This window comes from Salvelinus sp. IW2-2015, linkage group LG2 (assembly GCF_002910315.2).
Source record: "Salvelinus sp. IW2-2015 linkage group LG2, ASM291031v2, whole genome shotgun sequence".
In the NCBI taxonomy this organism is placed as follows: domain Eukaryota; kingdom Metazoa; phylum Chordata; class Actinopteri; order Salmoniformes; family Salmonidae; genus Salvelinus; species Salvelinus sp. IW2-2015.
In genome coordinates, this window is record NC_036839.1 from 28,268,083 (window position 1) to 28,281,553 (window position 13,471).

General features: G+C 40.9%; 1 protein-coding gene across 2 annotated transcripts in view; it reads right to left on the reverse strand.

The window, feature by feature from the left end:
* Window positions 1-6,212, reverse strand: part of LOC111977644 (pre-mRNA-splicing factor CWC22 homolog) — a 49,187-nt gene extending 42,975 nt beyond the window's left edge. For both annotated transcript variants that reach the window (XM_070448250.1, XM_024007185.2), the window contains exons 1-2: window positions 6,061-6,212; window positions 4,651-4,741 (exon numbers count right to left, since the gene is read on the reverse strand). In XM_070448250.1, coding sequence (XP_070304351.1) covers window positions 4,651-4,741; window positions 6,061-6,117 — 148 coding nt within the window. In that variant the 5' untranslated portion in view covers window positions 6,118-6,212. The remainder of the gene's footprint in view (window positions 1-4,650; window positions 4,742-6,060) is intronic.
* Between the last annotated feature and the right edge of the window lie 7,259 nt (window positions 6,213-13,471).

The following is a 13,471-nucleotide window of genomic DNA, read 5'->3' on the forward strand; positions in this document are numbered from 1 at the left end:
AGGTGGACTCCTATCAAGTTGTAGAAACATCTCAAGTATGATCAATGGAAACAGGATGCACCAGAGATACATTTTGAGTCTCATAGCAAAGAGTCTGAATACTTATGTAAAATATGTGTCCATTAAATGTATATAGTATGTATAAGCTGTGAGTAGAAGCCTAAGTGCCGTTGTCCATTAGGGGAGGGTTAGTTGGGGGAAGATAATGGAAAATATATTTAAAATATGTTTAAAGTAATATATTTATAAAGAAAATATATATGTGGGATTGGAAATGATGCAGGCAATTACATTGATGGAAGCCACAATCTATTTGCAATGTTAAAGCTGATCCACCCCGTTAAATAAAAAAAATAGGCAAGCACAATGAAGCTAAGACATACAGTGCATTCGTAAAGTATTCAGACCCCTTCTCTTTTTCCACATTTTCTAACTTATTCTAAAATATTTTAAAATCTTCAACAATCTACAACCCCATAATGACAAAGCGAAAAGAGGTTTTCAGAAAAGTTTGCAAATGTATACAAAATAAAAACAGATGCCTTATTTACATTAGTTATCTATTGTTTGTTTTTAATCCCATCCTTCAGCTCCCCTCAACCCCTCCCATCCATCTCTGAACACCATCCAGTTTTGATTTTACATATATTTTCAGGTGTGCCGTTTAAAAAAATGTCTAAACCTACATACAATCTACAGACACAGTATATTTTAACACGAGTGAGCTTGTTTTTTGTTATTTTTAGTCCCACCCTTCAGCTCCCCTCAACCTCTGATCTCTCTCTGTTTTGATTTATATTTTACATATATTTCTTTCAACTGTGCTGTTTCACCAAAGTTCTGAACCTTTCTATTCTCATAGTTTCTACAGATTGTAAAATAAACATTTTTGCTAAGAGTATTATTATATTATGCTTGCCTATTGTTGAACATGTTGAATGTGTTGTTAATCAAAGTGGGATATGGAAATGTGTCTTGAGAGTCTTACAATATGTAGACAATCTACATTCAGACCAAAAGCAATCGACAAGCAAACAAGAATGAAAAGGAGCGAGAGTGAACTTCAACTGACATTCAGTTAATGCTCTATATAAGAGAACTGACTGTGCTGAAGGCTTAAGAACAGGAAGGCTGTATTAAATAATTGATGAAGTGCACTGTAGTGGCCTGCTGAGATAGATCCCTAGTTGGACCAGTGACTCATCTCCTGCCCAGTCGTCAGCTCATTCCTTCATGCCCGTTGGCTGATTTCTAAGTAGACTCTGACAACGTTAACTTAGCACATCATGCAGTTATTACAGCAAACCTTTTCAAGAAACAATGAAACATGAAAGTTGAATATTGTGAGAATTACTTCAAGCACTGTCTATGCATACAGCGAGACAATTACAAAATCACTTGAGAATAATAGTGGTCTACTAATCTCATAGCTGGAATCCCAAAGCAGTGCGGAGTGTCTTGCAGGCAACTGCCATCAGAGTTAAAAGGTGAGCCAAAAGGTCTCCGACAGCAATATCAATTTCTAGATGCTACCACAGCACTCGGCTCTGTTACACACACACATAGAGACGACTCTGCAATGCATTGTTGAGAATTGGCACTGTGTGATTTGCATAATACCAATTCTAATGTTCAATGTTGACACTGAGGAATAAAATGTTGTGTCACATGAGCCGAATACAACAGGTGTAGACCTTAGTGAAATGCTTACTTACAAGCCCTTAACCAACAATGCAGTTAACACTTTTTATCTTAAGAAAGTATTTACTTAAATAAACTGAAGTAAAAAAAAATAAATAATAATAATTAAAGAGCAACAATAAAATAACAGTAGCGAGGCTATATACATGGGGTACCGGTCCAGAGTCAATGTGAGGGGCACCAGTTAGTCGAGGTAATTGAGGTAATACGTACATGTAGGTAGAGTTAAAGTGACTATTCATGGATAATAAACAGAGAGTAGCAGCAGCGTAAAAATGGGGGGTGGGGACTAGAGGTCGACCGATTATGATTTTTCAACGCCGATACCGATTATTGGAGKACCAAAAAAAGCCGATAACGATTTTATTTATATATACACATTCTTACACAATGACAATTACAACAACACTGAATGAACACTTATTTTAACTTAATATAATATATAAATAAAATCAGTTTAGTCTCAAATAAATAATGAAACATGTTCAATTTGGTTTAAATAATGCAAAAAAAACAGTGTTGGAGAAGAAAGTAAAAGTGCAGTGTGTGCCATGTAAAAAAGCTAACGTTTAAGTTCCTTGCTCAGAACATGAGAACATATGAAAGCTGGTGGTTCCTTTTAACATGAGTCTTCAATATTCCCAGGTAAGAAGTTTTAGGTTGTAGTTATTATAGGAATTATAGGACTATTTCTCTCTATACGATTTGTATTTCATATACCTATGACTATTGGATGTTCTTATAGGCACTTTAGTATTGCCAGTGTAACAGTATAGCTTCCGTCCCTCTCCTCGCTCCTACCTGGGCTCGAACCAGGAACACATCGACAACAGCCACCCACGAAGCAGCGTTACCCATGCAGAGCAAGGGGAACAACTACTCCAAGTCTCAGAGCGAGTGACATTTGAAATGYTATTAGCTCGCACCCGCTAACTAGCTAGCCATTTCACATCGGTTACACCAGCCTAATCTTGGGAGTTGATAGGCTTGAAGTCATAAACAGAGCTGCTGGCAAACGCACGAAAGTGCTGTTTGAATGAATGCTTACAAGCCTGCTGGTGCCTACCATCGCTCAGTCAGACTGCTCTATCAAATCATAGACTTAATTATAACATAATAACACACAGAAATACGAGCCTTTGGTCATTAAAATGGTCGAATCCAGAAACTATAATTTCGAAAACAAAACGTTTATTCTTTCAGTGAAATACGGAACCGTTCCGTATTTTATCTAACGGATGGCATCCCTAAGTCTAAATATTGCTGTTACATTGTACAACCTTCAATGGTATGTCATAATTATGTACAATTCTGGCAAATTAATAACGGCCTTTGTTAGGAATAAACGGACTGGACACAGTCCGCAATGAGCCGGGCGGCCCAAACTGCTGCATATACCCTGACTGCTTGCACGGAACGCAAGAGAAGTGACACAATTTCCCTAGTTATAAGAAATTCATGTTAGCAGGCAATATTAACTAAATATGCAGGTTTAAAAATATATACTTGTGTATTGATTTTAAAGAAAGACATTGCTGTTTATGGTTAGGTATATTGGTGCAACGACAGGGCTTTTTTCGCAAATGCGCTTGTTAAATCATCACCCGTTTGTCGAAGTAGGCTGTGATTCAATGAGAAATTAACAGGCACCGCATCGATTATATGCAACGTAGGACACGCTTGATAAACTAGTAATATCATCAACCATGTGTAGTTAACTAGTGATTATGTTAAGATTGATTGTTTTTTATAAGTTTAATGCTAGCTAGCAACTTACCTTGGCTTCTTGCTACCCTCGCGTAACAGGTAGTCAGCCTGCCACGCAGGCTCCTCGTGGAGCGCAATGTAAGGCAGGTGGTTAGAGCGTTGGACTAGTAAGGTTGCAAAAACGAATCCCCAAGCTGACAAAGTAAAAAATATGTCGTTCTGCCACTGAACAAGGCAGTTAACCCACCGTTCCTAGGCCRTCATTGAAAATAAGAATGTGTTCTTAAATGACTTGCCTGGTTAAATAAAGGTGTAAAAAATAATTATAAATTCGGCAAATCAGTGTTCAAAAATAGCGGTTACCGATTGTCACGAAAACTTGAAATCGGCCCTAATTAATCGGCCATTCCGATTAATCGGTCGACCTCTAGTACGTATGTATGGTCACTGTAGGGACGACGTCATCGATGAACTTATTGATGAAGCCATTTGCAACCAAAAGAGAGTAAGAACGTTCCTCTTTCCCTTTGTGCAAGAACACAAATAGCACAATTCCCTACTGGACTGCTGTGGGGGGAAATGCAACAGCTCTAACCCTATTCTCTAACCCTACTTTTGCCCAGAGCCCCATGAGCCCTGGTCATAATTAGTGCACCGAATAGTGAATAGGGTGGCATTTGGAATACAAAACCCCTGGGTGTTACAGAGGAACTAGTTAAGAGACTATCAGCAGCTGACAGCACATTCGGTGCTCTGACAATTTTCAAATGCCCTTGGGTTGAGGGCGGCTTGTGCTGCTCTGCCCTCTCTCTCATCCCTCACTCTCCTCTCTCTGAGCAGAGGAAAGATTTGCAACAGCCTAACAGAAGGGATGATTGAAAGCATTATCTGGACAATAAGAGAGGCTAAAACTAGGCTATAACTGTCTGTCAGTGATGAGGTTGAGAAACCACGGAGACCTGGAGTGTTTAATCAGATAAAAAACAGATGGGAGATAGCATGATCCAAGGTTCAACAAGGCCGGCGCAAAAAATATAGGGGTTCTTCTAAACAGAATCTGATCGTTGATAGCCTAGTTGTTCATTTTATACCACCAGTCGAGGGTTTATTTTGTAAGTGATAAGATTTCATCACACCATTTAAAACAAAAGGTAGCTTTTTAGATGCCTATTACATAGATTACAATTTATCTTCAGGTAACAAAACCTTTGTTTATCTGAGGAAAAAGTAATTTCCACTCACTGCTGCTCCTCTGCTGTGCCACATCGGTTTCCCTCTCTCCTTCCTCTGATGGGCTCCTGCGGGGCTGACCCATGCCACTAGACCTGGAATGCTGGAGGACGTACAGAGGACACAGCTGGTTTAGACTACATGGATATCTGAACTGAAGCTTGATGTTGTTTTATGAAAGCAAAGGGCCTGGAAACAAATGGTAATGCAAGCTGCTCACAGAACAACAAACCCCTCCTTGAGCAGAGACATTAAAATGCAAAACAGMAGGCAAATTAATATCATTACTGAGATCATGTTGTAGGCCACTGGGCCAATGAGCTCTGGCTGCCACTGCTGGAAGGAAACTGAAATAAACACAGGTTATAATAAACCTGAAGGAAGCTAAATTATGCCTGCAGCTGTTAGATATGAGGTCATAGGTGTTTGTTGATTAGATGGAGGCACATAAACAACAAGTAGCCTATATGCACCAGCTATATGCACCAGACATCAAAGGAAGTGGTCATTTTTCCTTCACAAACATTTCATAAAGGTTGCCACTTTCCAACCATGCTGCCTCTAGCTCAGCTTCAATCCAAATGCAATGTGCTCTATCAGCAGGGCTGGCAGGCCTACGCCTGTCTGAGCTCATCCCTCGTGTGTTGCTGAGGCGAGTCTCACTGGGTTGAACCAGTCCCTGATGGAGATGGATAGGGAGCTGGGTAGGAAAGAAAAATGCAACTAATAGCAACAACCCACGGCTACGCTTTGCTGCTAGATGCTTTCCACTGCATAAATGAAATGCGTCATTAAATTAGACTTTGCCTCTAACATTCAATGACAAACTGCCAAGCTGCTGGGAATCTAACTATGAACATTTGTACATAAGGGAGACACCCGTCTGCAGATAGCTAACGTTAGACAATGCCATGTTCTGTCAATCAATGTGTACACAAACATAGCTAGCTAACAAACCCCTAGTAGCGGGCGACACACTGACACTCAACACTGATCACGTTGAACAAGAGGTTTGGACTGAAATGTACACCATTGTTCTATGTTTCTGTTATCATGTTTTTATGTGGCGTAGTTAGCTAAGTTAGCTAACATCGATATGAAACTAACGTTAATTAGCTGCTGCTAGCGATTTTATTTTTACCCAACAATAAAATATTAACATTTTACTGACCAACGGACTATCTAGCAATCTAACTAACTACCCAGTAACTAGTTAGTTACGTCGAGGCGAAACGGCAACTAACCCCTTGCTACATGGCTAGTGATTAGCTACAAATGCGCTCTCCTCCATGTGTGCCACTTCTTGCATTTGAGAAGCGCGATAGAGAACTTTGCTAGCCTGGCTAAAACACAACTTAGAATAACTAATACTTCCGTATTCATCTATGATCTTTCGTGGATATATGAGTGTAAACTTCTTACCTCTTCTTTAGAAGTAGAGCTCAACTCCACTGCTAAATCGTTTGTCTTCGTAGCCATTTCCCTCCTGTCCTCTTCCGCAAGTGTTGCTACGGATAGCAGTAACGGCCAAACACAACGCACGTAAACGCGAAATCAATGAGGCCTACTGTTCTAATGTCATTAGCAAGCGAACAAATCAAACAGCAAAGTAAATGAACTATGTTGCTGTACATCGCATATTACGATGTAACAAGTATGATGTATGTATGATGATCTCAGATATGAGGATTAGTGAGGCGCTGATTTACTCAACCCCGTAGGGGGGTTTAGGGTCATAATACCCATAAAACTTAGCAGTCAAACAGGGAAATGGTTCCAATCGTTTTTCCACCATACATTTTTCCCATAGGGGATTTTAGAAACACTTAAGATAAGGGCCGTGTTTCATGTAGGCATACCCTGGTGTGTCGTTTTGATAACCGTGTAAATCTCTCTAGGAGAAGGTGACTTTTATAAAAATGTTCGCCTGTTTTTACCCCCCCAAAAATGAAATGCTAATTAGCTGCTAATGTGGCTATCAGAAAGAACTACAAATGCCATGATGCTCTGGGCCAGACTGACAAATCGAGGCAAAGGTAAGAATCTCTGGATTAACTCTAATTTTAGCTAAATGTAACAATAAATTGGCAAAATTTCTTTCAATTGACAATTCTGAGAACGGTCTTGTGCAAGTTTTAAATTGACACAATACCTTTTAGCAAAAGTGTCAGCTTGAGATCACGGCAGTAGCTTGCAGGGATTTCTAGTTTTGCACGATGTCTCCTTTGATGCTAATTATAATTTTTKAATCGGAGAGTAAATAGAGCCAAATATATTGATAAAAGTCACCTTGTCCGAGAGAGATTTACATGGTTCTAAAAACATCACACCATGGTAAGCCTAAACGAAACACATCCCTTATTTTAGGTGTTTATAAAATCCTGTATGGAAAAATGTTTATGATGGGAACCATTTCCCTGTTTGACAGCTAGGTTTTATGACACCTCCACAGTGGGGCTCTATGCTAATTAGCGTTAGGCACTGACTATGGGTATCTGCTACCATGCTAGTAGATACCCATAGACTAAGTCATTACGCTAATGCTAGTTAGAATTGCCTCGCAAAACTTCCTCTAACTTCCTTCACACTGGACACATAGACATAAGTATCTACTCTGTCGAAGTAGATACGAAATCCAGAAGTATCCCTTTAAATAGTTTGTTGGATGAAGGGCGGGCGGGTTGAATAAAGAGAGAACAATATCTTAACAAAATCCATCAATGTATAATTCTTGTGCAATTTATATCTATAGGCTACATTGATGTTTTTCTTCATTATTTTAGGCTATCTGGCATTAGTGCTTAGGCTTTAGGGCCTAACTGTACTCGCACCAAATAGCCTACATGCCAATCGGCAAATACTTTAGGGAACGGGCAGAAAAAGTTAATGTCATCCACAGAGGCAAAAAGGACAATGTGGGAGTTTAATTCAATGAGAGAAAAGCTGGGTGAGAAAGGAGTTGGGTTCAGTTGAATCAGTGAAGGTAACCTGTAGTGGACTTGTGACATTTGTTTGTTTCTCTTCTGATCAGAGGGGGGGGGGGGTGCTCCTTCTCATGCAACTTGGGTCAAGATTTGTTTCTTACTTTCCTCTTAGGAACAGGGCACCATTGAAAGGAATGATTTCTGGGGTAGCATTAAGTGTGGCGATGGAGCAATTGAAGTTGAAGATTCCTGGTGTTTGTGACGCTTGGTGCGTCGCAGACCCGGTGGGGAGCGTGGTAAAACAGAGGATTCACTGTCAGTCCTTTTTGAGTTTTGAGTCAGTCTTTACCTGACAAAGTTTGTGCCGAATCCGCTGCGTTGTTTCAGKTGTRACGTTTATGGCCATGTCACAGCAGTGTGTAGGAAGGAGATTCCAAGATGTGGGAAGTGTGCAGAAGGGTATGGGACAGAGGACTGTGTAGTTTTGGTGGATAAAGTTGTGTGCATTAACTGTAGGGGTGCCCATGTTGCTGATGATCAGAAGTGTCCAGTGCGAGAGGCAGGCTGAAGTGGCTAGAGTCAGAGTAGTGCAGAAGGTGTCATATGCTGAGGCAGTGAAGAAAGTAGAGGGGGATGGGGATCCTGAGAGGATTCCAGTGAGTCATATTTGTGCCATGACAGAGGGACAGGACAACAAGTGTTTATGATTCAGTAAGGTTTGCTTTATAATGTTCGTACTGTAGCAATGGTTTTCAACTGTACCACAGAAATGGAATGTAAATCACATAAAATATATGTTGTGTTGACAGCTGCAGAGATGTATTTGGGTATACGAGATTTGACTTCAGAAAAGTTACAGGGTGTGTTGAGGGGTGGTGTCCCATCAACACCCCTCAACACCCTATGGCATGGTCCATAGGGTCAAAGTAGTGGAATGGGGTAGTGGGTTTTTAATGAGTGTAGGTGGTGGTGTCTAGGGCTATATTCATTTTCTTAGAGGAACAGGACTAATGAAGAGAATTGAATGTATGTAGGTCGTGACTGGCCTCACACTTCAGTACAGTAGGTGGCGGTGTACGCACCAAAAAGTTGGATGCGATCCTCCAACCAAATCCCGAAGAAGAAGAAGAAGGGAACTGCCTACTGTTCAGATGGGTTAAATGGAAACTGAAATCTGACTGTAGCACAGGAGGTTGGTGGCACCTTAATTGGGGAGGACGGTCTCTTGGTAATGGCTGGAGCGGAACATTTTTAGTCAGGAACAGAAGTGGAGAAATATGATTTTTCTTTTAGCATCTTGAAAGAATGTGAATCTGTAGAGGTGCTATCTTTATCAGCATCATAAAAGCTGATAGTATTTCAACCCCATAAAATATGCATCCAAGCCGAACTGAAATCTTATCAGAAACATATTGGGACATGTTCACAGTTTTCTATTTCCTTACAACACTCAAACTGATGTATTCCCTTTTTCTTTTAGTTATTGCATTTTCTCCCCGGTCCCTAAACGTCTTTGCTCTGTGAAAGAAGCAGAAAACTTGACCGTTGCCAACTAGATTGAAGCGTTCATTCTATCGATTTATGACATTCTAATGATCAAGGGTTTATTTAGTCTTCTAGGGCAACGTATAATGACAGAAGAGAAGCTGCATATATCTAATTATAGACAAGTTGACTAACAAATAGCCTACCAAAAGGTAAGAAATTATAGTCAGAAACATCTCAATCAGGCAACAAAAAAAATTACACCCCTGTCAAAAAATCGTTCTGCCTACTCCAATTGTAGCCTACAGCGCATTTTCTAAATTGGCGGGTTGGGTCCGATGCGGGCCTCAGATTTTCACTTTATCACATATAGTTGGGCGGTTGAGGATGGGTTATTAGCAATTGCGGGCGGGTATGGGTGAACAAACAGCTAACCCAAGCACCACTAATGAGGATGCCTGAAGATACTAGCTAGATATTAACTTAGAGTAAAAGGACGCTAGATTATATATTACTGGATCTTAGTTGGAGTCATTATGTTTGTGAGGGTAGGAACTAGTGATGGGAATGTCAAATTGTGGAAATTGCTCCCAAGGATGAACCAGACTTGTGTTGCTTTCACCAAATTGTGTTGAAAAACGGTTCATTACTCAGAGCTTTTAACACAATGCACATTGGTGACATCTGCTGGTCAGCAATAAATAGCAGCTTCTGGTGTTCGCTCATATAAAAGTTTCTTCCACATTGTTTATTATAACTCTGTGGCACAGTGGTTAGTCGAAGGCTTTGAAACCCAATAGTCACATCCCTTTTTTGCCTTCAACCCAGCTAGCACAGTGGATCTGGGCCGATTCCGGCTGAGAGTCGAGGCACTCGGCTGAGAGTCAGATTCGGCTGACGTCAAGTGGCCTGAGTCTGGGCCGCCTTCGGCATTATTACTTATGGCCAGGATGTGGGGATTGAGCTCAGGCTGATTCCAGTGTGAGTTATCTGGCCCAAATGTATTACTTGGGGCTCAGGCAGATTGGGGCTACTCTCTGGCAGATGATTACATGGGCTGCTGTATTTCATTCTTTATTTTTCCATATTTTCTCATTGTTTCTGTAATCAAAAAATTAAATTAACATTTAAATGAAATTCTTTAAGAGTCCTGTGTAGTATTTTAGCATTTTGATACTTTGTGCAAGGCAATTGATAAACATAAAAAAAATTGAGACACTGCATTGCAGTGCAAACTGTGTTGCTACAGATGCTGGTTCAAGACCCGTGCTGGCTGCGCCCAGGATGTCCTTGTCCCATCGCACTGTAGGGACTCCTGTGGCGGGCCAGGCGCATGCACGCTGACAGGTGTATGGTGTTTCCTCCAACACAAAATGTTTTTTGTGGATGGGTAAAATTTGTATGTATAATAGTAATGTTTAAAATKACTAAATCGGGTAATTTTTTACACATTTATTTAAATTTGCACCGGGCCGCTTCTGGAGAGATTCTGGTAAGATGCCAGAAGAGTCGGCTGAATTCCGGTAGACGGAAACGGCCGGATGTACTTGGGCCTATTCTGGGCAGTCATTCATTTTGATTCAGGGCCGAGTCCGACACCCGATTCCGGGCTGATTCAATCAGTTCCGACCCCCCCGGAAGRGGGCCGCTTCTGGGCCGCTTCCTCAATGCTAGCTGGGAAGTAAACTAATTTGACCCAAAAATATGAATTCATGGAGTTAGCCTACTTATGCATAGGACAAAAACTTTATTATCATATACTAGATAAGCTAATTAACTGCGGTCCTTCCACGGGGTGCAGAAATTCATACTTTTCAGAAAAATGTTTATCGAATACAACCACTGACTTTTTCCTAATTTGTGTTGCTCAACTCAGCACGAATGTGCATGTGCCAATTGAATCTCAGCTTACGTACAGTTGAAGTCGGAAGTTTACATACTGTTGGAGTCATTAAAACGTGTTTTTCATCCACTCCACAAATTTCTTGTTAATTAACAAACTATAGTTTTGGCAAGTCGGTTAGGACATCTACTTTGTGCATGACACAAGTAATTTTTCCAACAATTGTTCACAGACAGATTATTTAATTTATAACTCACTGTATCACAATTCAAGTGGGTCAGAAGATTACATACACTAAGTTGACTGTGCCTTTTTATACAGCTTGGAAAATTCCAGAAAAKTATGTAATGGGTTTTAGATGCTTCTGATAGGCTAATTGACATCATTTGAGTCAATTGGAGGTGTACCTGTGGATGTATTTCAAGGCCTACCTTCAAACTCAATGTCTCTTTGCTTGACATCATGGGAAAATCAAAAGAAATCAGCCAAGACCTCAGAAAACAAATTGTAGACCTCCACAAGTCTGGTTCATCCTTGGGAGCAATTTCCAGATGCCTGAAGGTACAAACAATAGTACTTAAGTATAAACACCATGGGACCACGCAGCCATCATACCGCTCAGGAAGGAGATGCATTCTGTCTCCTAGAGATGAACGTACTTTGGTGCAAAAAGTGCAAATCTATCCCAGGACAACAGCAAAGGACCTTGTGGAGGTACAAAAGTATCTATATCCACAGTAAAACGAGTCCTATATCGACATAACCTGAAAGGCCGCTCAACAAGGAAGAAGCCACTGCTCCAAACCCGCCATAAAAAAGCCAGACTACGGTTTGCAACTGCACATAGGGACAAAGATGATACTTTTTGAGAAATGTCCTCTGGTTTGATGAAACAAAAATAGAACTGTTTGGCCATAATGACCATCATTATGTTTGGAGGAAAAAGAGGGATGCTTGCAAGCCGAAGAACACCATCCCAACCATGAAGCACGGGGGTGGCAGCATCATGTCGTGGGGGTGCTTTGCTGCAGGAGGGACTGGTGCACTTCACAAAATAGATGGCATCATGAGGCAGGAAAATTATGTGGATATATTGAGGCAACATCTCAGACATCAGTCAGGAAGTTAAAGCTTGGTCGCAAATGGGTCTTGCAAATGGACAATGACTCCAAGCATACTTCCAAAGTTGTGGCAAAATGGCTTAAGGACAACAAAGTCAAGGTATTGGAGTGGCCATCACAAAGCCCTGACCTCAATCCCATAGAAAATTGTGGGCAGAACTGAAAAAGCGTGTCTGAGCAAGGAGGCCAAAACCTGACTCGGGAACACCAGCTCTGTCAAGAGGAATGGGCCAAAATTCACCCAACGTATTGTGGGAAGCTTGTGGAAGGCTACCCGGAATGTTTGACCCAAGTTAAACAATTTGAAGGCAATGCTACCAAATACTAATTGAGTATATGTAAACTTCTGACTCACTGGGAATGTGATGAAAGAAATAAAGCTGAAATAAATTATTCTTTCTACTATTATTCTGACATTTCACATTCTTAAAATAAAGTGGTGATCCTAACTGACCTAAGACGGGGAATTTTTACTAGTATTAAATGTCAGGAATTGTGAAACTCAGTTTAAATGTATTTGGCTAAGGTGTATGTATACTTCTGACTTCAACTGTATGAGCAACACAATTGAGCAATAGCTGGTGGTTGTATTCAATTAAGTTTTTATTAAAAGTGTAAATAGGGCAGGTGTAAACCACTCGCCATTCCGCAGCAGAACTTTATTGACGTTTAACATCACTTTGTTGCTGCAGTCTGGGCGTTGATGTAGAAGAGCCTCTCTCTAGACAGGTGCTCTCATTTGCCGTGTTGTTGCTGACTCTCTCATTAGCTCTCTCATTCACATCATGAAGGACTGTGAGGTGCTTTCTGTTGTAGACCTTGCATGATGCTTTCAGTGTACACTTGGTTGACTGATGGCCTCGGCCCAACGCAGCAAATGTGGTTGCTCTTTATCCAGCTGATTGTCTGTTCTTTTGTGAGCTGCTTGAAGTTAGCACAATCATTGAGAAAGTGCTTGGTGTTTTCACAGTAGGGACATACTGTTCCTGTGTCTTGGCGACAGCTGGATCGGGGGTTGTTTCTGGAGGCAGGAGAGGCAGAGTCTGGCGATTTCGTCAGTGTAGAGGAGAATGGTGGTTTTTCTGAGAGGGGGTTTGTGTTTTCTGCGCTAATCCTTCCCACAGCTACTGGTGAACACAGACCCATCTTCCTGGATAGGATTTTGTCACACCAAACTGGAAGTCTTCCGACTAGCTTGGAAAGACAGTACCGTGCAGTATCGATGAGCCCTCACTGCTGCTCGATCATCCTATTTTTCCCATTTAATTGAGGAAATAAGAAATATCCAAAAGAATTTATTTGTTGATGCTGTCGCAAAGCTAACTAAAAAGCAGCAGTCCCCAAGAGAAGATGGCTTTCACTTCAGCAGTAATAAATTCATGAACTTCTTTGAGGAAAAGATCATGATCATTAGAAAGCAAATTACGGACTCCTCTTTAAATCTGCGAATTCCTCCAAAG